This window comes from Dendrobates tinctorius, unplaced genomic scaffold, assembly GCF_039654945.1.
Source record: "Dendrobates tinctorius isolate UK_male_01 unplaced genomic scaffold, ASM3965494v1 ptg000038l, whole genome shotgun sequence".
Taxonomy (NCBI): domain Eukaryota; kingdom Metazoa; phylum Chordata; class Amphibia; order Anura; family Dendrobatidae; genus Dendrobates; species Dendrobates tinctorius.
Genome location: NW_027361706.1, coordinates 7,758,600 through 7,785,731, shown reverse-complemented (window position 1 = coordinate 7,785,731; position 27,132 = coordinate 7,758,600). Strand labels below are relative to the sequence as shown.

The window sequence follows — 27,132 nt, the reverse complement described above, 5'->3', positions numbered from 1 at the left end:
AGGGTTAGGGTTAGGACTAGGGTTAGGGCTAGGGTTAGGGCTAGGGTTAGGGGCGTGTTGGGGTTCGGGTTGGAGTTAGAATTGGGGGTTTCCACTGTTTGGGCACATCAGGGGCTCTCCAAATGCAACATGGCGTCTGATCTCAATTCCAGCCAATTCTGAGTTGAAAAAGTCAAATGGTGCTCCTTCCCTTCCAAGCTCTGCTATGTGCCCAAACAGTGTTTTACCCCCACATGTAGGGTATCAGCCTACTCAGGACAAATTGCAAAACAATTTTTGGGGTCCAATTTCTCCTGTTACCCTTAGGAAAATAAAAAATTGGGGGCAAAAATATCATTTTTGTGGAAAAAAATGATTTTTTTATTTTCACGTCCGAGTGTTATAAACTTCTGAGAAGCACTTGGGGAATCAAAGTGCTCACCACACATCTAGATAAGTTCCGTGGGGGGTCTAGTGTCCAAAATGGGGTCACTTGTGGGGAGTTTCAATAGTTTAGGTACATCAGGGGCTCTCCAAACGCACATGACACCCGCAGACGATTCCATCAAAGTCTGCATTCCAAAACGTCACTGCTTCCCTTCCGAGCCCCGACGTGTGTCCATACAGTAGTTTTCTCCCACATATGGGGTGTCAGCGTACTCAGGACAAATTGGACAACAACTTTTGGGGGTCCAATTTCTCCTGTTACCCTTGGGAAAATGAAAAAATTGGGGACTAATTGATCATGTTTGTGGAAAAAAATACGATTTTTTTATTTTCATGCCCGGGCATTATAAACTTCTGTGAAGCCTTTGGGGGTTCAAAGCGCTCACCACACATCTAGATAAGTTCCTTAGGGGGTCTCGTTTCCAAAATGGGGTCACTTGTGGGGGTTTCCACTGTTTAGGTACATTAGGGGCTCTCCAAAGGCAACATGACACCCGCAGACCATTCCATCAAAGTCTGCATTCCAAAACGTCACTACTTCCCTTCCGAGCCCTGACGTGTGTCCATACAGTAGTTTTATCCCACATATGGGGAAGAGTCTTGAGGAGATCATTTGCATATTCCCAGTGCCTTCTGGGATAAGTGAAGAGTCTCCGCGAGCTCAACGATCACTGGGTTTTGGCCGTTGCAGCTGAAAAGAGGAAATCGGAAAATTTTGGCTCATCTTTCATCGTTTTTAAGAAATCTCAAGATGGAAGAGGCCAGGAGCCATTTGGTGAGCTGCATTTCTTGCTACATGTTCACAGATTTACCAGTGGAAAAGCCAAACTTCACATGCCACAAATGCAAGCTTGTGTCCCTGTTGGAGGAAAAGTTGCAAAATCTCGAAGAGAGGTTAGCTACGTTGAAGATCATTAAGGAAGGTGAAGAGTTCTTGGACAGAGCAGAATTATCTCTTCATGTTACAGAAAGAGAAGAAATTCGAAGTGCACCTGAAGAAACAGAGGAATGGAGACATGTGACCCAGAGAAGCAGGAGGATCAGGAGGCAGTCAGCACCCATACTGCTCAGAAACCAGTACCAGGCTCTCAAGCAGGAAAACGATGAAGAAATACATCAGGATAAGACTTTGCCAACAAACAGCAACCTTGTACGCCTTCAGAGTCCTCTTGGATGGAGAAAGAAAAATGTTGTGAAGAAGAAACGGAGAGTGGTGGTCATGGGGGATTCCCTGTTGAGAGGAACAGAGGCCGCTATCTGCAGACCGGATATAACTTCAAGAGAAATGTGCTGCCTTCCAGGTGCAAAAATTAAAGATGTGTCTGACAGGATATCAGGACTCTTCAGACCTACAGATGACTACCCATTCCTGCTACTACATGTGGGGACAAATGACACCGCAAGAAACGACCTGGAAACCATCTGCAGAGACTTTGAAGACTTAGGCAAGAAAGTGAAAGAACTGGGAGCGCAGGTGGTCTTCTCCCATCCTCCCAGTGGATGGCCATGGAACAAGGAGGTGGAATAAGATTCTGCAGGTGAACAACTGGCTACGTCGATGGTGCCGTCAGCAACGATTTGGATTTCTGGATCACGGAGTGAACTACTTATACAATGGACTACTTGCTAGAGATGGGGTGCACCTTACGAAGACTGGAAAGCATGTATTTGGAAGTCGCCTTGCTACACTTGTAAGGAGAGCTTTAAACTAGAACAACATGGGAAGGGAAGCAAAAGACCAGAAAAAGCCATACATCTGACAAATGCTATTGAGAACTCTGCTATTAGAAGTGGAAAGGAAGAACAAAGACAAAAGAATCTAATTAATAAAAATATTGGAGAAAGAGAAACCAATCACAAACTAAAATGTTTCTATACTAATGCACAAAGCATGGGCAACAAACAAGGAGAATTGGAACTACTAACACAGGAAAAGAAATATGATGTCATTGGAATCACTGAAACTTGGTGGGACAATACACATGATTGGATTACAAGACTAGAAGGATACAACTTATTTGCAAGAAACAGACATGATAAACGAGGAGGGGGTGTCGCATTGTATGTTAGAAACGCGTATATCTGCACAGAGATTGAAGCTTCAGAGACAGGGAGTTCTGTGGAAACTGTTTGGGTAAGAATACAAGGACAGAACAATGGAAAGGACACCATTGTAGGCATTTACTACAGGCCGCCTGTGCAAGCTGAAGATATGGATGAACTCTTTATGCATCAAATGGCCAAGTTCTCCAAAAAATATGACATAGTTGTCATGGGAGATTTCAACTATCCTGACATTTGTTGGGAATCTCTCTCAGGCAAAACTAACAGGTCAAGGAAATTCTTATCCTCTCTTGCTGACAACTTTATCTTCCAAAAGGTAAGGGAGAAAACAAGGGGAACTGCTACCTTGGATCTAATCCTTATAAACAGGGAGGAAATGGTTGAGGAGGTAATAGTGGCTGGGACCCTAGGAGGTAGCGACCATGCTATTTTAGAATTTTGGATAACTAGAGGCGAAAGACCTGTGAAGACTCAGACGTCAAGGTTAGATTTCAGAAAGGCAGATTTTAAGGGATTCAGAAAGAGAATTGGAGGGATCCAATGGCTGGATATCCTTAAAGACAAAAATGTCCAGGAAGGATGGGAAATCTTGAAAAATGAAATTCCCAAAGCACAGTTGTTAACAATTCCGAAAAGAGGGAAGAATAGGAAGCATTTAAGGAAACCAGGATGGATGAACACAGAACTTAAGCACATGCTAAAAAGGAAGAAAAAAATGTTTATAAAATGGAAAGAGAGAGGCATATCTAAAGAAGAATATAATGCTGTCTGCAGAACCTGCAGGGCACAAATCAGATTAGCTAAAGCTGAAAATGAATTGAGGCTTGCAAGAGATGTCAAAAGCAATAATAAAGGATTTTGGGGATATGTCAAAAGTAAAAGAAAAGTCAAAGATGCTATAGGATTTTTACAGGATGAAAATGATGAAATGGTAAGACAGGATGTTGAGAAGGCTGAACTTTTAAATTCCTATTTTGCATCTGTTTTCTCTCAGAAAGGAAATGTAACATCAACTGTTATTCATTGTCCTATTAAGGGAATAGAAGAATCCAGGATATCTATAAACAGAAAGATAGTGAGGAAACACTTAGCTAACCTAAATGAATTCAAGTCTCCAGGTCCAGATGAATTACACCCCAGAGTACTGAAGGAGATAGCAGAAGAAATTTTTGAACCCCTCTCCATAATCTTTGAAAATTCTTGGAGAACAGGAGAAGTACCAGAAGACTGGAGAAGAGCAAATGTTGTTCCTATCTTCAAAAAGGGGAAGAAGGTGGACCCAGGCAACTATAGGCCGGTGAGTCTGACTTCTATACCAGGAAAGATCTTTGAACAAATTATTAAACAACATGTATGTCAATACCTGGATAAGAATGAAGTGATTAAGCAGAGTCAACATGGGTTTGTAACTAATAAGTCATGTCAGACTAACTTAATTTCCTTCTATGACGGTATCACTGATTGGGTGGATCAAGGAAATGCTGTAGATATAGTATATCTTGACTTCAGCAAAGCATTTGACAAAGTCTCTCATACAATCCTTATTGAAAAAATGACTAAGTATGGAATGGACAAGGCAACTGTTAGGTGGATTCATAACTGGCTTAGTGATCGGACCCAAAGAGTGGTCATAAATGGCTGCACATCCAGTTGGAAGAATGTCTCAAGTGGGGTACCACAGGGCTCTGTCCTGGGCCCTGTATTGTTCAACATCTTTATCAATGATTTAGATGAAGGAATTAAGGGTAAACTGATTAAATTTGCTGATGACACAAAGCTAGGAGGGATAGCTAATACTAGAGAAGAGAGAGAGAGGATTCAAAAAGATTTAAATAAACTGGAGAAGTGGGCAGCAACTAACAGAATGGTTTTTAACAAGGAGAAGTGCAAAGTACTACATCTGGGCAATAAAAATGAAAAAAGCATATATAGAATGGCAGGAATAGGGCTAAGTGACAGCACACGTGAAAAAGACTTGGGTATACTAATAGATCACAGACTGAATATGAGTCAACAGTGTGATGCAGCAGCAAAAAAGGCAAATGCAATTCTAGGATGTATTAACAGAAGCATACAGTCTAGATCACGTGAAGTCATTATTTCCCTCTACTCCTCTTTGGTCAGACCTCATCTGGAATATTGTGTCCAGTTTTGGGCACCACATTTTAAAAAAGACATCAACAAACTGGAGCAAGTTCAGAAAAGAGCGACCAGAATGGTGACCGGTCTGCAAACCCTGTCTTATGAGGAAAGGTTGCAGGATTTAGGAATGTTGAGTTTGCAAAAGAGAAGACTGAGAGGAGACTTAATAGCTGTCTACAAATATCTAAAGGGCTGTCACATTGTAGAAGGATCAACTTTATTCTCATTTGCACAAGGAAAGACTGGAAGCAATGGGATGAAACTGAATGGGAGGAGACACAGATTAGATATTAGAAAAAACTTTTTGACAGTTAGAGTGATCAATGAGTGGAACAGGCTGCCACGAGAAGTGGTGAGTTCTCCTTCAATGGAAGTCTTCAAACAGAGGCTGGACAGACATCTGACTGGGATGATTTAGCGAATCCTGCTTTGAGCAGGGGGTTGGACCAGATGGCCCAGGAGGTCCCTTCCAACTCTACGATTCTATGATTCTATGATTCTATGATTCTATGGGGTGTCAGCGTACTCAGGACAAATTGGACAACAACTTTTGGGGTTCAATTTCTCCTGTTACCCTTGGGAAAATAAAAAAATTGGGGACTAATTGATCATGTTTGTGGAAAAAATACGATTTTTTTATTTTCATGCCCTGGCATTATAAACTTCTGTGAAGCCCTTGGGGGTTCAAAGTGCTCACCACACATCTAGATAAGTTCCTTGGGGGGTCTAGTTTACAAAATGGTGTCTTTTGTGGGGGGTATCCACTGTTTAGGTACATTAGGGGCTCTCCAAAGGCAACATGACACCCGCAGACCATTCCATGAAAGTCTGCATTCCAAAACGTCACTACTTCCCTTCCGATCCCCGACGTGTGCCCATACAGTAGTTTTATCCCACATATGGGGTATCAGCATACTCAGGACAAATTGGACAACAACTTTTGGGGTCCAATTTCTCCTGGTACCCTTGGGAAAATAAAAAAATGGTGACTAAAAGATCATGTTTGTGGAAAAAATACGAATTTTTTATTTTCACGCCCGGGCGTTGTAAACTTCTGTGAAGCCCTTGGGGGTTCAAAGTGCTCACCACACATCTAGATAAGTTCCTTGGGGGGGTCTAGTTTACAAAATGGTGTCTTTTGTGGGGGGTATCCACTGTTTAGGTACATTAGGGGCTCTCCAAAGGCAACATGACACCCGCAGACCATTCCATGAAAGTCTGCATTCCAAAACGTCACTACTTCCCTTCCGAGCCCCGACGTGTGCCCATACAGTAGTTTTATCCCACATATGGGGTATCAGCATACTCAGGACAAATTGGACAACAACTTTTGGGGTCCAATTTCTCCTGGTACCCTTGGGAAAATAAAAAAATGGTGACTAAAAGATCATGTTTGTGGAAAAAATACGAATTTTTTATTTTCACGCCCGGGCGTTGTAAACTTCTGTGAAGCCCTTGGGGGTTCAAAGTGCTCACCACACATCTAGATAAGTTCCTTGGGGGGTCTAGTTTACAAAATGGTGTCATTTGTGGGGGGTTTCCACTGTTTAGGTACATTAGGGGCTCTCCAAAGGCAACATGACACCCGCAGACCATTCCATCAAAGTCTGCATTCCAAAACGTCACTACTTCCCTTCCGAGCCCCGACGTGTGCCCATACAGTAGTTTTATCCCACATATGGGGTATCAGCATACTCAGGACAAATTGGACAACAACTTTTGGGGTCCAATTTCTCCTGGTACCCTTGGGAAAATAAAAAAATGGTGACTAAAAGATCATGTTTGTGGAAAAAATACGAATTTTTTATTTTCACGCCCGGGCGTTGTAAACTTCTGTGAAGCACTGGGGGGGTCAAAGTGCTCACCACACATCTAGATAAGTTCCTTAGGGGGTCTAGTTTCCAAAATGGTGTCATTTGTGGGGGGTTTCCACTGTTTTGGTCTATCAGGAGTTTTCCAAACGCGACATTGTGTCCGATCTCAATTCCAGCCAAAAACGTCAAATGGCGCTGCTTCCCTTCCGAGCTCTGCCATGCACCCAAATAGTGGTTTACCCCCACATGTGGGGTATCAGCGTACTCAGGACAAATTGCACAATAACTTTTAGGGTCCTGTTACTCTTGGAAAAATAAGAATTGAGGGTGAAAAGATCATTTTTGTGGAAAAAATATGATTTTTTAATTGTATGGCTTTATGTTATAAACTTCTGTGAAGCCCATGGGGGTTCAAAGTTCTCACCACACATCTAGATAAGTTCCTTAGGGGGTCTAGTTTCCAAAATGGTGTCATTTGTGGGGGGTTTCCACTGTTTTGGTACATCAGGGGTTTTCCAAATGCGACATGGTGTCCGATCTCAATTCCAGCCAAAAACGTCAAATGGCGCTGCTTCCCTTCCGAGCTCTGCCATGCGCCCAAATAGTGGTTTACCCCCACATGTGGGGTATCAGCGTACTCAGGACAAATTGCCCAATAACTTTTAGGGTCCTGTTACCCTTGGGAAAATAAAAATTGGGGTGAAAAGATCATTTTTGTGGAAAAAATATGATTTTTTAATTGTACCGCTGTACGTTATAAACTTCTGTAAAGCCCTTGTGGGTTCAAAGTTCTCACCACATATCTAGATAAGTTCCTTGGGGGGTCTAGTTTCCAAAATGGGGTTACTTGTAGGGGGTTTCCACTGTTTAGGTACATCAAGGACTCTCCAAACGTGACATGGCGCCCAATCTGAATTCCAGCCAATTTTGCATTGAAAAAGTCAAACGGCGCTCCTTCCATTCTGAGCTCTGCCATGCGCCGAAACAGTCGTTCCCCCCCACATATCAGGTATCTGCGTACTCAGGACTAGAGTTGAGCGAAACGGGTCGAAAAATTTCAAAAGTCGCCGACTTTTGGCAAAGTCGGGTTTCATGAAACGAGACCCGACCCTAGGATGAGGTCGGCCACGAGGTCGGCGACTTACACGCCAAAGTCGCGTTTCAAAAGTTTGTTTTGCGCTCTTTTTCAGCCAATCAGGATCCACGGACACTGTGGGCAACGTGATGACATAGGCAGGGGTCACCACCATCTTTCAGAAGGGCATACAAGTGATTGGCTTGCTTTGGTGGGCGTCACAGGGGGTATAAAAGGGCGTGCACGCCGACCGCCATCTTACTTCTGCCGATCTCAGTATAGGGAGAGGTTGCTGATGATTCTGTAGGGAGAGCGTTAGGCAGGGAAGAAGACAAAAAAACTGCTTCTGCTGCTAGCGATTTGGCCTGCACAACACACCAGTCACTGTGTGTGCAGTGCAAGGGGAGGCTATATAGTGGTGTATCAGTGGTGTTGGTTGTTGGGCTGCCTTCTAAGGCTTCCTGACATTCCTGCATTGCTGTTTACCCACTGCTCTGCAAACTGCTTTTTTAAAAGCAATCCCAATTTTTTTTTTTGTCCTGCTGAGAAGAAAAAAAAACTGCTTCTGCTGCTAGCAATTTGGCCTGCACAACACACCAGTCACTGTGTGTGCAGTGCAAGGGGAGGCTATATTGTGGTGTATCAGTGGTGTTGGTTGTTGGGCTGCCTTTTAAGGCTTCCTGACAGGCTGGCATTGCTGTTTACCCACTGCTCTGCAAACTGCTTTTTTAAAAGCAATCCAATCTCCCTTATCCTCTAGTCACTTTTGTCACAGCTGTGCCATCGAGCCTGTGACATAGCGCTCAGATATTCATTGGGCCTCACACAATCCAAAAGTGTCCAGTGTCCACAAGTGTGTGCAGAAATTCAAAATCTCCCTTATCCTCTAGTCACTTTGGTCACAGCTGTGCCATCGAGCCTGTCACATAGCGCTCAGATATTCATTGGGCCTCACGCAATCCAAAAGTGTCCAGTGTCCACAAGTGTGTGCAGAAATTCAAAATCTCCCTTATCCTCTAGTCACTTTGGTCACAGCTGTGCCATCGAGCCTGTCACATAGCGCTCAGATATTCATAGGGCCTCACACAATCCAAAAGTGTCCAGTGTCCACAAGTGTGTGCAGAAATTCAAAATCTCCCTTATCCTCTAGTCACTTTGGTCACAGCTGTGCCATCGAGCCTGTCACATAGCGCTCAGATATTCATTGGGCCTCACACAATCCAAAAGTGTCCAGTGTCCAAAAGTGTGTGCAGAGATTCAAAATCTCCCTTATCCTCTAGTCACTTTGGTCACAGCTGTGCCATCGAGCCTGTCACATAGCGCTCAGATATTCATTGGGCCTCACACAATCCAAAAGTGTCCAGTGTCCAAAAGTGTGTGCAGAGATTCAAAATCTCCCTTATCCTCTAGTCACTTTGGTCACAGCTGTGCCATCGAGCCTGTCACATAGCGCTCAGATATTCATTGGGCCTCACACAATCCAAAAGTGTCCAGTGTCCAAAAGTGTGTGCAGAGATTCAAAATCTCCCTTATCCTCTAGTCACTTTGGTCACAGCTGTGCCATCGAGCCTGTCACATAGCGCTCAGATATTCATTGGGCCTCACACAATCCAAAAGTGTCCAGTGTCCAAAAGTGTGTGCAGAGATTCAAAATCTCCCTTATCCTCTAGTCACTTTGGTCACAGCTGTGCCATCGAGCCTGTCACATAGCGCTCAGATATTCATTGGGCCTCACACAATCCAAAAGTGTCCAGTGTCCAAAAGTGTGTGCAGAGATTCAAAATCTCCCTTATCCTCTAGTCACTTTGGTCACAGCTGTGCCATCGAGCCTGTCACATAGCGCTCAGATATTCATTGGGCCTCACACAATCCAAAAGTGTCCAGTGTCCAAAAGTGTGTGCAGAGATTCAAAATCTCCCTTATCCTCTAGTCACTTTGGTCACAGCTGTGCCATCGAGCCTGTCACATAGCGCTCAGATATTCATTGGGCCTCACACAATCCAAAAGTGTCCAGTGTCCAAAAGTGTGTGCAGAGATTCAAAATCTCCCTTATCCTCTAGTCACTTTGGTCACAGCTGTGCCATCGAGCCTGTCACATAGCGCTCAGATATTCATTGGGCCTCACACAATCCAAAAGTGTCCAGTGTCCAAAAGTGTGTGCAGAGATTCAAAATCTCCCTTATCCTCTAGTCACTTTGGTCACAGCTGTGCCATCGAGCCTGTCACATAGCGCTCAGATATTCATTGGGCCTCACACAATCCAAAAGTGTCCAGTGTCCAAAAGTATGTGCAGAGATTCAAAATCTCCCTTATCCTCTAGTCACTTTGGTCACAGCTGTGCCATCGAGCCTGTCACATAGCGCTCAGATATTCATTGGGCCTCACGCAATCCAAAAGTGTCCAGTGTCCAAAAGTGTGTGCAGAGATTCAAAATCTCCCTTATCCTCTAGTCACTTTGGTCACAGCTGTGCCATCGAGCCTGTCACATAGCGCTCAGATATTCATTGGGCCTCACACAATCCAAAAGTGTCCAGTGTCCAAAAGTGTGTGCAGAGATTCAAAATCTCCCTTATCCTCTAGTCACTTTGGTCACAGCTGTGCCATCGAGCCTGTCACATAGCGCTCAGATATTCATTGGGCCTCACACAATCCAAAAGTGTCCAGTGTCCAAAAGTGTGTGCAGAGATTCAAAATCTCCCTTATCCTCTAGTCACTTTGGTCACAGCTGTGCCATCGAGCCTGTCACATAGCGCTCAGATATTCATTGGGCCTCACACAATCCAAAAGTGTCCAGTGTCCACAAGTGTCTGCAGAAATTCAAAATCTCCCTTATCCTCTAGTCACTTTGGTCACAGCTGTGCCATCGAGCCTGTCACATAGCGCTCAGATATCAGTGGGCCTCACACAATCCAAAAGTGTCAAGTGTCCACAAGTGTCTGCAGAAATTCAAAATCTCCCCTGTCCTATAGACACCTTGTACCTTGTTTTACATTACTATATAGTTTGTTGGATTTTGTCTACATTTCTACCAAAAATGAGGAAGGCTGGTGGAAGAGGCCGTGGAATTGGGCGGGGGTTGGCAGCTGGTAATGATGGTGTTGGTGGTGGATCTGATGGTAGTGGCAAGAGCAAAATAGGACCGAATGCAGGAGGTGTTGAGCCTGCGTCATCGTCTGGCTACATAAGGCCTTGAATGCTTAGTTTTCTAGGAGTTGGCAAACCGCTTTTAAAGCCAGAGCATCAGGAAAAAGTTTTGTCTTACATTGCTGACTCAGCCTCCAGCTCTATCGCCTCCTCTTCTTCAGTTGTAAAAAGTAAAAGCACTGAGTCGTCATTGGAGGCTCATGTTCATGAACCACACCTTTCCTTGTGTCCTTCACCCCAACCAAGATTGAAGGATGACGCAGGCCATACTACTGATTACTCCATGGAGCTGTTTTCACATACCATGCCTGGATTATCAAGTGAAATGGTGAATTACCCAGGCCAAGATGAATCTGACATGGAGTGCACTGATGCACAGCCGCTGATGGATGATTCTGCTGGTACATTCACTCAGAGCACTACATTGTCCTCGCAGTGTACAGAGCCAGATACTGACCCTGATGAGACTCAGGTGCCCCTTCCCGCACACTATACCACCATACACAGTGACACAGAGGAAGGTGCACATGACATAGAAGAGGAGGTGATGGATGACCCAGTTGTTGACCCAGATTGGCATCCATTGGGGGAAGAGGGTGCTGCTTCCAATAGCTCAGATGAGGAGCATCCACAGCAGACATCGACATCGCAACAGCTGTTATCTGGCAGGCCCGGAGCACTCCAAAGACAGGTTCCAAACATCAAAAGAGTTGCTGGACAGCTTGTCCAGAGGGTCAAAAGATCACAGCGTGCTAGGCCGCAAAATGTCTGCCAAAGTAGGAAGAGTGCAGTGTGGCACTTTTTTGACCAAAATCCTCATGATCAGGCCAAGGTTATCTGTAAGAAGTGCGCAAAGACCTTTAGCCGAGGGAAAAATCTGAAAAATTTGAATACCAGTTGCATGCTTAGACATTTAACCACCATGCACTTGCAAGCGTGGACACAACACCAAACCTCAAGTGCCACATGTGCAACTGATCACAACGAAGGTAGTCAGCAATGCTACATTGTTTCCCCCACTGTAAGCCCACCGGTTAGCACAGCAGCAAATGTTGAGGTGTCGTTGCAAGGCCACAGCAGTCAGGGAATCCCACTGTTATATCAACGAAAGACTGATTCTAGGCCATCAGAAAGAACACCAACTCCATCACCATCATCAACCCTCTCTCAGTCCGCCCTGTCCACCGCTACTTCCACCATATGCAGCTCTCAAGTCCAGCTCACCCTCCCAGACACTATGAGTAGGTCAAGAAAGTACTCAGTCTCTCATCCGCGTACACTGGGTTTGAACGCCCACATTGCCAAACTAATCTCGTTTGAGATGATGCCCTTTCGGTTGGTGGAAAGCGCAGCTTTCCGCGAACTCATGGCCTATGCAGTACCACGCTATGACCTACCCAGTCGCCACTTCTTCTCTCGCAAAGCCATCCCAGCCCTCCACCATCATGTGAAAGACCGCATTGTCAATGCACTCAAGCAGTCAGTGAGCGGAAAGGTGCACCTCACAACTGATGCATGGTCCAGTCGGCATGGCCAGGGCCGTTACGTGTCCATCACTGCGCACTGGGTTAATGTGGTGGATGCAGGGTCCACAGGGGACAGCGGTGGTGGGACAGTGCTGCCTAGCCCATGGTATAGGAAACAGTTGGCTGTAGACGTTCGACCCTCCTCCTCCTCCTCCAGAAGCGAAAGCTCGTCCACAGAGCGCATTCGTACGAGCACTTCATCTGCAGCTGCCACTGTTGCACACGATGTGTCCCCCTATCGAGCAGCTAGTGGAAAGCGTCAGCAGGCTGTGTTGCAGATGATGTGTTTGGGCAACAGACACACCGCCGAGGTGCTGGCCGAGTACTTGAAGCGACAAACTGAGTCATGGCTGGGCAGTGTACATCTTGAGGCAGGCAAGGTAGTTAGTGATAACGGCAGTAATTTTGTGGCAGCCATAGCCCTTTCAAAACTCAGCCATATACCTTGCTTGGCTCACACCTTGAACCTGGTGGTGCAGTGCTTCCTCAAAAATTATCCGGAGTTAACAGCCCTGCTCCAGAAGGTGCGAAGACTGTGCGCGCACATCCGCCGGTGGCCTGTACACTCCGTTCGTATGCAGAAGCTGCAGCGATTGCTCCACCTTCCCAACCACCGCCTCATTATCGACATTGCAACAAGGTGGAACTCCACCCTGCACATGGTGGAGCGGCTGTGCGAGCAGAGGCAGGCCATAATGCATTTGTGGGAGGATACACGGCCAGGCACTTTGAGAGCAGACATGGAGTTGACAGGTGTGCAGTGGTCGAAGCTGAAAGACCTCTGTAAAGTCCTTCAGTGTTTTGAGGAATGCACACGGCTGGTAAGCGCAGACGACGCCATCCTAAGCATGAGCATCCCACTTATGCGTCTGCTCATGCAAACTTTGACGCACCTTAAGGAGCAGGCGTCTGCAGCCAATGTTGATGAGGAGAAAGAGGAGGAGGGAATCCTTGATGACATTCAGCAATTGTCTGCTCAGGGACCTCTCCTGGATGAGGTGGAGGAAGAAGAGGAGGAGGAGGAGGATGATGGGGATGATTACTTAGGGGAGGAGGATGCATCTCGTGGGGCAAGTGAAAATGTTGGCATGGCAAGGTCTGGTACAGGGTTTGTGCGTGACTGGAGGGATGTGGATTTGCCAGAAAGTGCTCCTCCAACCAGCACTCGCAGTGCATCATTGACACCGGGAACATTGGCCCACATGTCAGATTATGCCTTGCAGATCCTAAAAAGGGACCCACGCATTGCCAAAATGATGAACGATGACGACTACTGGTTGGCCAGCATCCTGGATCCACGCTATAAAGGCAAATTACAAAACATCATGCCACAGGAGAACCTTGACCTAATATTGGCTAATAAACAAGCAACTCTGGTAAATCGGTTGCTTGAGGCATTGCCAGCACACAGCAGCGGTGATGGTTCTCACACGAGCCGTACGGGCCGGGGGCAGCTTGGCAGAGGTGTTCGTGGTGCACACAGCAGAAGTGGCGTTGGAGACAGGGGTTTCATGACAATGTTGTGGACTGATTTTTCAAGTACCGCTCACACAACTGGTAATACTGCATCGATGGAAAGTGACAGGAGACAGCAGTTGTCAACTATGGTTACAAACTACTTTTCCTCCCATATCGATGTTCTCCCACACAGGTCATTCCCCTTTGACTATTGGGCCGCTAAACTGGACACCTGGCCTGAATTGGCACAATATGCCTTACAGGAGCTCGCTTGCCCAGCTGCAAGTGTGCTATCGGAAAGAGTCTTCAGTGCAGCTGGATCAATCCTGACAGAAAAAAGGACCCGTCTGTCAACCCAAAATGTGGATGATCTAACCTTCATTAAAATGAACCACGCATGGGTTTCCAAGGATTTTGTCCCACCTTCCTCTGATGACACATAGGGTGACAGAAAAATGGCTTGCTTTGGTCCACCTCTTCCTGGGACTTGACCTATTTCACCTATTGCATCAGCTGAATGTCCAACATCAACATATGCCACTTTCTAAAACTCCCTAACTGTGCTGCCTCCCCCCCATGGCCGGGGTCACCACCTAGCGCACGACACCGTGCTAGTGCCGTTGCCCTGGACAGGTGGGTAGGCCGACTCTAGGGCGCGGGCACTGGTACAGGGTCCTTCATAGTGCAATCAAGTGTCTCTGATGGTGGTGGTGCACACCCGCCGTCAGACACACCGCCGTACTATGAGGGGCCCAGTGCCAGTACCGACGCCCACGAGTGGACCCCCCTTGCTTGGGCAGGGCCCCAGCATTTGCAATATTTACCTCTCCCTGCTCCTCCGCTGTGTAGTCTGGGCCGTCAAATCCATACTGTGCCTGACACCGTCTGAGCCTGCCTCCTGATGTATAGACATATATTTTGAATGTGTACGCTATCCATACATGTTATCCGGGGAAACGGTACCCTTTCTAACCTTTGTGCAATCACGTGCAATCCATAAGGGGCCTAACACCGTCTGAGCCTGCCTCCTGAGACATATATTTTGAATGTGTACGCTATCCATACATGTTATCCGTGGAAATGGTACCCTTTCTAACCTTTGTGCAGTCACGTGCAATCCATACTGGGCCTAACACCATCTTAGCCTGCCTCCTGAGACATATATTTTGAATGTGTACGCTATCCATACATGTTATCCGGGGATACGGTAACCTTTCTAACCTTTGTGCAATCACGTGCAATCCATACTGGGCCTAACACCGTCTGAGCCTGCCTCCTGAGACATATATTTTGAATGTGAACGCTATCCATACATGTTATCCGGGGATACGGTACCCTTTCTAACCTTTGTGCAAACACGTGCAATCCATACTGGGCCTAACACCATCTGAGCCTGCCTCCTGAGACATATATTTTGAATGTGTACGCTATCCATACATGTTATCTGGGGATACGGTACCCTTTCTAACCGTTGTGCAATCACATGCAATCCATACTGGGCCTAACACCGTCTGAGCCTGCCTCCTGAGACATATATTTTGAATGTGTACGCTATCCATACTTGTTATCCGGGGATACGGTACCCTTTCTAACCTTTGTGCAATCACGTGCAATCCATACTGGGCCTAACACCGTCTGAGCCTGCCTCCTGAGACATATATTTTGAATGTGTACGCTATCCATACATGTTATCCGGGGATACGGTACCCTTTCTAACCTTTGTGCAATCACGTGCAATCCATACTGGGCCTAACACCATCTGAGCCTGCCTCCTGAGACATATATTTTGAATGTGTACGCTATCCATACATGTTATCCAGGGATACGGTACCCTTTCTAACCTTTGTGCAATCACGTGCAACCCATACTGGGCCTAACACCGTCTGAGCCTGCCTCCTGAGACATATATTTTGAATGTGTACGCTATCCATACATGTTATCCGGGGATACGGTACCCTTTCTAACCTTTGTGCAATCACGTGCAATCCATACTGGGCCTAACACCGTCTGAGCCTGCCTCCTGAGACATATATTTTGAATGTGTACGCTATCCATACATGTTATCCGGGGAAACGGTACCCTTTCTAACCTTTGTGCAATCACGTGCAATCCATACTGGGCCTAACACCGTCTGAGCCTGCCTCCTGAGACATATATTTTGAATGTGTACGCTATCCATACATGTTATCCGGGGAAACGGTACCCTTTCTAACCTTTGTGCAATCACGTGCAATCCATACTGGGCCTAACACCATCTGAACCTGCCTCCTGAGACATATATTTTGAATGTGTACGCTATCCATACATGTTATCCGGGGATACGGTACCCTTTCTAACCTTTGTGCAATCACGTGCAATCCATACTGGGCCTAACACCGTCTGAGCCTGCCTCCTGAGACATATTTTGAATGTGTACGCTATCCATACATGTTATCCGGGGATACGGTACCCTTTCTAACCTTTGTGCAATCACGTGCAATCCATACTGGGCCTAACACCGTCTGAGCATGCCTCCTGAGACATATATTTTGAATGTGTACGCTATCCATACATGTTATCCGGGGAAACGGTACCCTTTCTAACCTTTGTGCAATCACGTGCAATCCATACTGGGCCTAAAACCGTCTGAGCCTGCCTCCTGAGACATATATTTTGAATGTGTACGCTATCCATACATGTTATCCGGGGAAACGGTACCCTTTCTAACCTTTGTGCAATCACGTGCAATCCATACTGGGCCTAACACCGTCTGAGCCTGCCTCCTGAGACATATATTTTGAATGTGTACGCTATCCATACATGTTATCCGGGGAAACGGTATCCTTTCTAACCTTTGTGCAATCACGTGCAATCCATACTGGGCCTAACACCGTCTGAGCCTGCCTCCTGAGACATATATTTTGAATGTGTACGCTATCCATACATGTTATCCGGGGATACGGTACCCTTTCTAACCTTTGTGCAATCACGTGCAATCCATACTGGGCCTAACACCGTCTGAGCCTGCCTCCTGAGACATATATTTTGAATGTGTACGCTATCCATACATGTTATCCGGGGATACGGTACCCTTTCTAACCTTTCTGCAATCACGTGCAATCCATACTGGGCCTAACACCGTCTGAGCCTGCCTCCTGAGACATATATTTTGAAAGTGTACGCTATCCATACATGTTATCCGGGGATACGGTACCCTTTCTAACCTTTGTGCAATCACGTGCAATCCATACTGGGCCTAACACCGTCTGAGCCTGCCTCCTGAGACATATATTTTGAATGTGTACGCTATCCATACATGTTATCCGGGGATACGGTACCCTTTCTAACCTTTGTACAATCACGTGCAATCCATACTGGGCCTAACAACGTCTGAGCCTGCCTCCTGAGACATATATTTTGAATGTGTACGCTATCCATACATGTTATCTGGGGATACGGTACCCTTTCTAACCTTTGTGCAATCACGTGCAATCCATACTGGGCCTAACACCGTCTGAGCCTGCCTCCTGAGACATATATTTTGAATGTGTACGCTATCCATACATGTTATCCGGGGATACGGTACCCTTTCTAACCTTTGTGCAATCACGTGCAATCCATACTGGGTCTAACACCGTCTGAGCCTGCCTCCTGAGACATATATTTTGAATGTGTACGCTATCCATACATGTTATCCGGGGAAACGGTACCCTTTCTAACCTTTGTGCAATTACGTGCAATCCATACTGGGCCTAACACCGTCTGAGCCTGCTTCCTGATGTATAGACATATATTTTGAATGTGTACGCTATCCATACATGTTATCTGGGGATACGGTACCCTTTCTCACCTTTGTGCAATCACGTGTAATCCATACTGAGCGTGAGAACGGCTGGTGAGCTGTTAAGCAAGCTACAGCACCTGTGGTTTGCACACGTAAGTTTTTCATTTTTTCAGGAATGACGGTTAGGCTTAATTCCGGAACTGCGGTTGACCTGCACTTACTGGGAAATCATTGTTCGTGGGTAATAATTGTAATCAGTGATCCCCATCACTAACGTTGTTCAGCGGGTTATCTGCACCTGTAAGCGACAAACGCTGGCCTTTTCAGTGTAGCGCACATGCAGCCACGGACATGTAAGGGCATGACACAACAGTTATTGGCCAATCTCATGTGCCAGAGCCTCACGTGTCCCTCTAGTAAGCCGGACTCGGACCGCGGGGCATGACGGAGTCTCGTTCGTTAACGGAATTAAGCTTGCAATGTGTGCATCTGTTCTGTAGCTGGCATGGTTGAGGTTTCCCAGGTGGAGTCGAATTTAACCGTAGGCTCCACTCCTGGTGGTGCCCTTCTGGACATTCCTTTAAGGTTCAGCTTTGCAACCATACTGCCCACGTAAAACAAACACTTTGCCTTCATGAACGCTATTTGGAGGGTCATGACTCGTGGGAATAACGCCGCCCAATCAGTTAACCTGCTAGAGAGATCCTTCGTTGCTCCCAAGCATGACATCACACTCCCTAGGAAGAAGGTAATGCCACTGTGGCGACCGTACTCCTGGGGGCGACACAAGTGCACTGATGCCCAGCCACTGCTCGATGAATCTGCTGGTACATTGACCCAGACCACTACATTCCCCTCGCATGCTACACGACCTGAATTTGACCCTGATGAAACTCAGGTTACCCTTCCCATATACAGTTCCATCTTACACGGTGACAAAGAGGAAGCTGCAGATGAAAGTGCAGGTTCGGCCCACCCGCCATCAGACACACCACCGTACTATCAGGGGCCCTGTGCCAGTGCCGTCGCCAACGAGTGGGCCCCCCCGCTTGCCCAGGATCACAGCACTTGCAAAGTTGAAATACTGTGCAGTGAGATGGAAGATGGGGACGACGAGGAATCCAGACAAGTACAGGGATTCCCTAGCGAGGAGACTTATTTGATTGTTTTAAATGTTGGGACAGCAATTTTTGGGGAGCACTATACTCTGGAGAATGATAGATGGGGCCCACCATACACTGGAACATTCCAAAGGTGGACATCAGACACTGGAGCAGCATTTACAGGGCCCATTATACACTAGAGCATTAGAAATGGGGCCCATTATGTTTGGAGCATTATTTGGGCCCATAAGACAGTGGAGCTTCATCCATGGGGACCAACATATACTGTAGCATTATGTGGAGCTCATCATATACTGTTTCAAACATTATATGGGACCAATGATTCTGTATGGAGAAATAGATGGGCCTCGTCATGAGATGTAAAAAGTGAGGTATTTTTCATTGTACTATACCGCTATTTCTCTGCCGTATCGGAGCATGATGTGTTGTGGTATGTGTTAAAGGGGCGCTCTTTCGCCCAGGGCACATGAAAACCTGCAGCCAGCCCTCCCCCCCACAACTTTAGCCAAATAACCCCCATTTTTCAGTGCGTAACTTGTATTATGAAGTTAATTAAGGTTGACAAGCTTAAGTAAGAAGAATTGATGCTTTTGGCATTCAAATGGGCACTGTAGGTGTGTTTCCTGTCCTCCTCTCACTGCCGACTTTTATTCCCCATTGACTTACATTGGGTTTCGTGTTTCGGGACGACCCCGACTTTTCCCTATAATCGGACGATCTTGCTCGACCCGACTTTTGGAAAAGTCGGGTTTCACGAAACGAAACGCGACCCTAAAAAACCAAAAGTCGCTCAACTTTACTCAGGACAAATTGCACAATAACTTTTGCAGTCCAATTTCTCCTGTTACCCTTGGTAAAATAAAAAAAATTGAACCTGAAGTATTTTTTTTATGAAAAAAAGTTAGATGTTCATTTTTTTTTAAATATTCAAAAAAATTCCTGTGACGCACCTAAAGGGTTAATAAACTTCTTGAATGTGGTTTTGAGCACCTTAAGGGGTGCAGTTTTTAGAATGGTGTCACTTTTGGGTATTTTCTATCATATAGACCCCTCAAAGTGGCTTCAAATGTGATGTGGTCCTAAAAATAAAATGGTGTTGTAAAAATGAGAAATCGCTGGTCAACTTTTAACCCTTATAACTTCCTAACAAAAAAAAATTTTGGTTCCAAAATTGTGCTGATGTAAAGTAAACATGTGGGAAATGTTAGTTATCAAGTTTTTTGTGTGCCGTATCTCTGTGATTTAAGAGCAAAAAAATTCAAAGTTGGAAAATTGCGAAATTTTCAAAATTTTCGCCAAATTTCCATTTTTCTCACAAATAAACGCAAGTTATTTGAATGAAATTTTACCACTAACATGAAGTACAATATGTCACGAGAAAACAATGTCAGAATCACCGGGATCCATGGAAGCGTTCCAGAGTTATGACCTCATAAATGTACAGTGGTCAGAATTGTAAAAATTGGCCCGGTCATGAACGTGCAAACCACCCTTGGGGGTGAAGGGGTTAAAGGGACTCCACAGTATAAAAATCTGCCTCTGCCTGTAGCATCAAAAAGCACACAGTTAAGGCCAGTGGTGCAACAATGCTGCTAATCCTAACTGTCAATCAATCAGGAGTGCACATCCCACAAGAACCAGGAAACTGTGACGTTAAGAAGCTGTGTGCTCCTGAAGACCTATATTGGGAGAAACCCTTTATCACTGATCTGCCACTAGTTTTTGTAATACAAAGTGTATATAGTCTAAATTAGATCTAATAACTGCTCTACTGAATCCACAACAGAGTGTATGTGTAATCCTGATTCTAAAAGAAGCATTTTATGAGCCCAGGTCCCATTTCACACACTGCTGAAGAGTGCAGCAGCCAGACAGTGGAATAAGGACGTCAGGTGCGGTTGCCCAGGTTTCACCGTAATGCCTTGCAGGACAGCCCCTACAAAAGATGAGGAAAGGGCAAGCAGTGGCCATTTTAAGACTTTACAGCCTAGAGATAGGATATGAGCGCACACAGCTCATTGCACATAAGGATGACCTATATCTGACTGTGGTCTACTACTGCAGTTCTGAAGCACATTAAATATGGGAATAATAGTCAAAGTAAGTGAATAAAAAGCTACAAAACATAGAGAGGTGCTGAACCTGCATAGTCAGTGAGATTGTGAAATGATTGATCTGTGAAATGCTTCTGTACAGTAACCTTAATAACACCATTTTTTTATTCTTCACATACTGCAATCAAGGAGCACAGTTTAATACCGCTCTTTCCTAATTTTGCTACTAAAAAGAAATCATGAAGCCAAGGCTTGTGTGCCACAGAGAGTATACTTCTTGGGTTGTAAAATAGGAAGGTGATAACTTAAAAAAAAAATGAAAATCCAATATAATCCAGAAATGTGAATGTAACAGTGTATCTCACATAGTATACACATTCACATATTTCTTGCTGTAGTAGTCCAATATTATATCTGAACATGTCACCACAATACACCTGTTGGTTACCACTAGTTACCATCCATTTTTCCCTAGCCAGATAGTTTGAGCTCGTCATTATTAATAAGACTGTGTTTTCATTACAGAGATCAAAACAGGTTCAAAACAGAACTAGGAGAACTCAGAATTCTGGGTATTTAGAAGTTTTGTACTATTGATATAGCCACTGCAAATAGAATTTTTGGGGAACGTTTTAGCAAAGCTTGTGAATTTGAATTTTAAGAGATATATCTGTAGTAGAGATGAGCGAGCCTGGAAGCAAAAGTTTGGGGTTCTTACCGGACAGTTAGTGTCCGGTACTAAATGTCAACTACCTGAAGTCACTTGCAATGTTTGACGTCCGGGGAAGTCTGGGAGGAGAGAGAGAAAATTTCCCAGCTCAAAAGTTCGGGTCCCCATTGTTTGCAAAGGAATTTTAGTTCGGGTTCATGTTCGGGTACAGTTCTGGTACCTGAATTGAACTTTGGAATAAAGTTTGTTTCTGGAACCAGAACCTGAACTTCCACAGGTCCACTCATTCCCAAATCTCTAGCATGCTGTTTACCTTATGAAATTTGACAACAGATGCCCTATATGCACATATTGAGTATTTGCGCAAAAATTTTCAGCTGCAAAAACCAGAGAGTTAGTAGGAAAAATGCTGCATAAACTGCACACTTTTTTTTAGATGTCTTTTTATTTGCATTTTTTCCCCATTCATTTGAACCAAAATGTCAATAAGTATTGGGGCTTGAGAGAATGATTTGATGAAGAACTTCCTGAGCAAACAGTAACTAGAGTACGATGTGTGGAAGATTGATATATAAAAGGTGATGCCGATAGGAAATGGCACATTTGTGATGGGATTTTCTCATTTCCCTACCAGGTTCGTATATTCACCTACTTGATTGGAAGAGAAGCAGCTTTTGCAGATAACCTTAAATGGATGGCCTGTGCTAATAAGGGTGAGTTCGAATAACTCAAGAGTTTTTGGCTGTTTCACGCTGATTTTATACTGCTGACTGCCTTATGTGAAGCTTATTTTGCTAAATAATTCACATAATTGATGAGGTTGATAGATTCTGTTTTTTATGACAGATAATCCAATTGTCTGTTTACACCAATCACTGAAAATGATAACATGACATTTAAGGATACATTAACACAGGGTGACATAGTAATTCTACATGAGAACGTGGATTTGGTGTGTTTTTTTTCTGCTGATATTCCACTGTAGATAGGCTGAAATATGGAAAATACTATAATGACTTACCTACTTCTCTATTGGTCTCTGTCCAACCTGGAATCCAGTACTGATGATTTGTTCCATGTGTAGGATGCAACTTGTAGTTGGCAAGCGTGGTCACAAAACCGTGGGACATAACTGCTGAATTATACTAAGACCTACAGAAGATGAAAGAACAAGGGGATATAAAACAGCAGCTATATTGTGTTCAACAAAGTACTATAATAATCAAGATAAATAATAAATATATATACCACTTGAAAAGATAGAGGCAGACCATCCGGATAAAATGAACAAAGAAAGGGCCGTTAGGAATGGCGGAGAATACAATTACAAGGGGGAGAAGAAATGGAAAAGCACAAAGATTTATAATAAAAGTGCCTTTATTAAATGTGGCAAATAGGTGTACAAGTCATAAAAAATACATATATATGACTAAATCACACACAATTAATTAAAAAAATTAATAAAAAATAAAGAATAAATAAAAAATATATACCAACACAACCGCCAATCATAATGCATAAATAAAGCTCAATATTGTGCCACTAAAGAAGCTGTGCCAATACCACCAGCTAGCCATAAATACATTTGAAGTGGCACAAATAAAAAGATATATGAGCTATGTACAAGATAATATAATAACCCCACCAGGTAACACTTAAAATGTAGACCAAAAAGATTAAATGAATCCACAATCAACCTCAATAGGCTAACTAAGGCATGTTAACAATGATTGATGTTTGAACTAATATTCAGCTTCGTGCCATAGAAAAAAGGTCAGGAATAACAATATATCATAACTTGTGCTGGACCGCATATAATCTATAAACAGTTAAGTATACCTGGATGTGGATGGCAGTGTGAAGAGAACGCTCCCCGACGCGCATTTCGGAAAAGAGATCCTTCGTTTCTCGGGGAACATAGTAACATAGTTAGTAAGGCCGAAAAAAGACATTAGTCCATCCAGTTCAGCCTATAAAATTCTGTCAGAATAAATCCCCAGATCTACGTCCTTCTAAAGAACCTAACAATAACTGTAAGATACAATATTGTTACGCTCCAGGAAGACATCCAGGCCTCTCTTGAACCCTACGACTGAGTTCGCCATCACCACCTCCTCAAGCAGGGAATTCCATGTTCTCACTGCCCTAACAGTAAAAAATCCTCTTCTATGTTGGTGGAAAAACCTTTTCTCCTCCAGATGCAGAGAATACCCCCTTGTGATCGTCACCTTCCTTGGTATAAACAGATCCTCAGAGAGATATTTGCATTGTCCCCTTATATACTTATACATGGTTATTAGATCGCCCCTCAGTCATCTTTTTTCTAGACTAAATAATCCTAATTTTGCTAATCTCTCTGGGTATTGTAGTTCCCCCATCCCCTTTATTATCTTTGTTACCCTCCTTTGAACCCGCTCTAGTTCCATTATATCCTTCCTGAGCACCGGTGCCCAAAACTGTACACAGTACTCCATGTGCGGTCTAACCAGAGATTTGTACAGAGGCAGTATAATGCTCTCATCATGTGTATCCAGACCTCTTTTAATGCACCCCATGATCCTTTTTGCCTTGGCAGTTGCTGCCTGGCACTGGCTGCTCCAGGTAAGTTTATCATTAACTAGGATCCCCAAGTCCTTCTCCATGTCAGATTTACCCAGTGGTTTAACGTTCAGTGTGTAATGGTGACATTGATTCCTTCTTCCCATGTGTATAACCTTACATTTATCATTGTTAAACTGCATCTGCCACCTTTCGGCCCAAGTTCCCAACTTATCCAGATCCATCTGCAGCAGAATACTATCTTCTCTTGTACTGACTGCTTTACATAGTTTGGTATCATCTGCAAATATCGATATTTTACTGTGCAAACCTTCTACCAGATCGTTAATAAATATGTTGAAGAGAATAGGTCCCAACACCGACCCCTGCGGTCCCCACTGGTCACAGCGACCCAGTTAGAGAATATACCATTTATAACCACCCTCTGCTTTCTATCACTAAGCCAGTTACTTACCCATTTACACACATTTTCCCCCAGACTCAGCATTCTCATTTTGTGTACCAACCTCTTGTGTGGCACGGAATCAAACGCTTTGGAAAAATCAAGATATACCACATCCAATGACTCACCTTGGTCCAGTCTATAGCTTACCTCTTCATAAAAACTGATTAGATTGGTTTGACAGGAGCGATTCCTCATAATCCCATGCTGATATGGCATTAAACAGTTATTCTCATTGAGATAATCCAGAATAACATCCCTCAGAAACCCTTCACATATTTTACCAACATTAGAGGTTAGACTTACTGGTGGCCTATAATTTCCAGGTTCACTTTTAGAGCCCTTTTTGAATATTGGTACCACATTTGCTATGCGCCAGTCCTGTGGAACAGATCCCGTCGCTATAGAGTCTCTAAATATAAGAAATAAAGGTTTGTCTATTACGTTACTTAGTTCTCATAGTACTTGTGGGTGTATGCCATCCGGACACGGAGATTTATCTATTTTAATCTTATTTAGCCGGTTTTGCACCTCTTCTTGCGTTAGATTGGTGACCCTTAATATAGGGTTTTCTTTGTCTCTCGGCATTTCACCTAGCATTTCATTTTCCACCGTGAATACCGTCGAGAAGAAGGTGTTTAATATATTAGCTTTTTCCTCATCATCTACAACCATACTTTCCCTTTTTAGTGGGCCTACACTTTCACTTTTGATTCTTTTACTATTGATATAGTTGAAGAACAGCTTGGGATTAGTTTTACTCTCCTGTGCTTCTCTGTTTCCTTTTTGGCAGCTTTAATTATTTTTTTAGATAAAGAATTTTTGTGCTTATAGTTTTTTAGAGCTTCAATGGGGCCATCCTGCTTTAGTAGTTTAAATGCTTTCTTTTTACTGTTAATTGCCCCTCTTACTTTTTGTTTAGCCACATTGGGTTTTTCCTATTTCTTGTCCTTTTATTCCCACAAGGTATAAACCGCTTACAGCGCCTATTAAGGAAGTTCTTACACATTTCCCATTTATTTTCTGTATTCTTATTTCTGAGGACATTGTCCCAGTCAACCAGATTAAGGGCATCTCTAAGTTGGTCAAACTTTGCCTTCCTAAAGTTCAGTGTTTTTGTGACTCCCTGACTTGTCCCCCTAGCGAAAGACAAGTGAAACTGTACAATATTGTGGTCGCTATTTCCTAGATGCCAAACAACCTGCAGATTTGTTATTCTGTCAGGTCTGTTAGATAGTATTAGGTCTAAAAGTGCTGCTCCTCTGGTTGGATTCTGCACCAATTGTGAAAGATAATTATTCTTGGCTATTAGCAGAAACCTGTTGCCTATATGGGTTTCGCAGGTCTCTGTTTCCCAGATAATATCCGGTTAGTTAAAGTCCCCCATAACAAGGACCTCATTATGGGTTGCAGCTTCATCTATCTGCCTTAGTAGTAAACTTTCCATGATTTCTGTTATATTTGGGGGTTTGTAACAGACCCCAAAGAGAATTTTGTTATTATTTTTCCCTCCATGTATTTCGACCCATATGGACTTGACATCCTCATTCCCTTCGCTAATATCTTCCCTTAAAGTGGATTTAAGCCAAGACTTTACAAATAGACAAACCCCCTCCTCCACTCAGATTTTTACGATCCTTTCTAAACAGACTGTAAGCCTGTAAGGTAACTGCCCAGTCATAGCTTTCATCTAACCATGTCTTGGTTATTCCCACTATTGCATAGTTACCTGTAGATATTTCTGCTTCTAGTTCTTCCATCTTTTTTGTCTGGCTTCTGGTGTTTGCGAGCATGCATTTTAGAGAATTTTGCTTTGTTCCAATCTCCTCCCTGTTGATTGTTTTAGAAATGTTCTTACCTCCCTTCTGAGTATGTTGTCTTGGATCTTCTTTGCCACACCTCATATCATTCATCAGTATAATATCTGGTTTCATGTTCGTGTCTAAGGTTTTTCTTCCCATCCCCTCTTCTTCTAGTTTAACGCTCTCCTGATGAGTGTAGCATCAAGGCATCTGCATCAAATGTAATGGAGGACGTGAGAAAAAGAAGGGCTTACAAATTTCACATTATGAGCTGGAGCATTAGAAATATATGCACCGAGGGCACGGGCTTGATGCATATGACTTTTTTTTTACTATTGTCCATTCTTTACCGATGACATGTTCCCTTCAAATACATTTCTGATGCTTTCAATTTCAATAATTTTGGTTCAAGGCTTCATGCACTTTCGGTTCTTCAATATTTCTGCAGTGCGGTAGTTCTTCGAGCTTCCCATCAATCATCTACATGTCGTATCCTCCATCCTGTTCTCTGTTGTGAACTCAGGCTTGTACTGTATCTCCAGGGATGGCAAAAAATTAAAGCAAATCTAATCTCTAACTCAGCCCGGCAGTTCAGGCTTTTATCCATGAGTGGGTTGGCCGAACACGCGGCATTTAAAGAGGTCACTGGTCCTAAAATCAATTTTACTCGAGGATCATTTCTTACTCGAGTGCACAATGCATGGCGGTTTGCAGAATTTCCACCTCGGTGATATGTGGATGGCTCTGTCCTTGTGCCTGGTATAGATCATCGAGGAGCCCGTGCCCTCTGTGCATATATTTCTAATCCTCCCGCTCGTAATGTGAAATTTGTAAGCCCTTCTTTTTCTCACGTCCTCCATTACATTTGATGCAGAAGTAGGACATATCTTGTGGGAGAGGGAGTTTAATGACGCATGCCGACAGCCCATTTTAAATACATTAGAACAATCAAGTTCCAGAAATCCCAGTGGAAAAGCTCGTGAAACTGACATTACATTTTCCTGATGTAAGCAAGTAGACTTTTTGAAAGTTAAATGACGGGATTAGGCGATTTTGATTAGATTAATTG

At 44.1% G+C, this 27,132-nt stretch overlaps 1 protein-coding gene across 1 annotated transcript in view; it reads left to right on the top strand.

The window, feature by feature from the left end:
- CACNA2D3 (calcium voltage-gated channel auxiliary subunit alpha2delta 3) overlaps window positions 1-27,132 on the top strand; it is a 1,008,555-nt gene that overhangs the window by 482,839 nt on the left and 498,584 nt on the right. Inside the window, exon 10 of the mRNA XM_073574154.1 lies at window positions 21,895-21,973. Coding sequence (XP_073430255.1) covers window positions 21,895-21,973 — 79 coding nt within the window. The remainder of the gene's footprint in view (window positions 1-21,894; window positions 21,974-27,132) is intronic.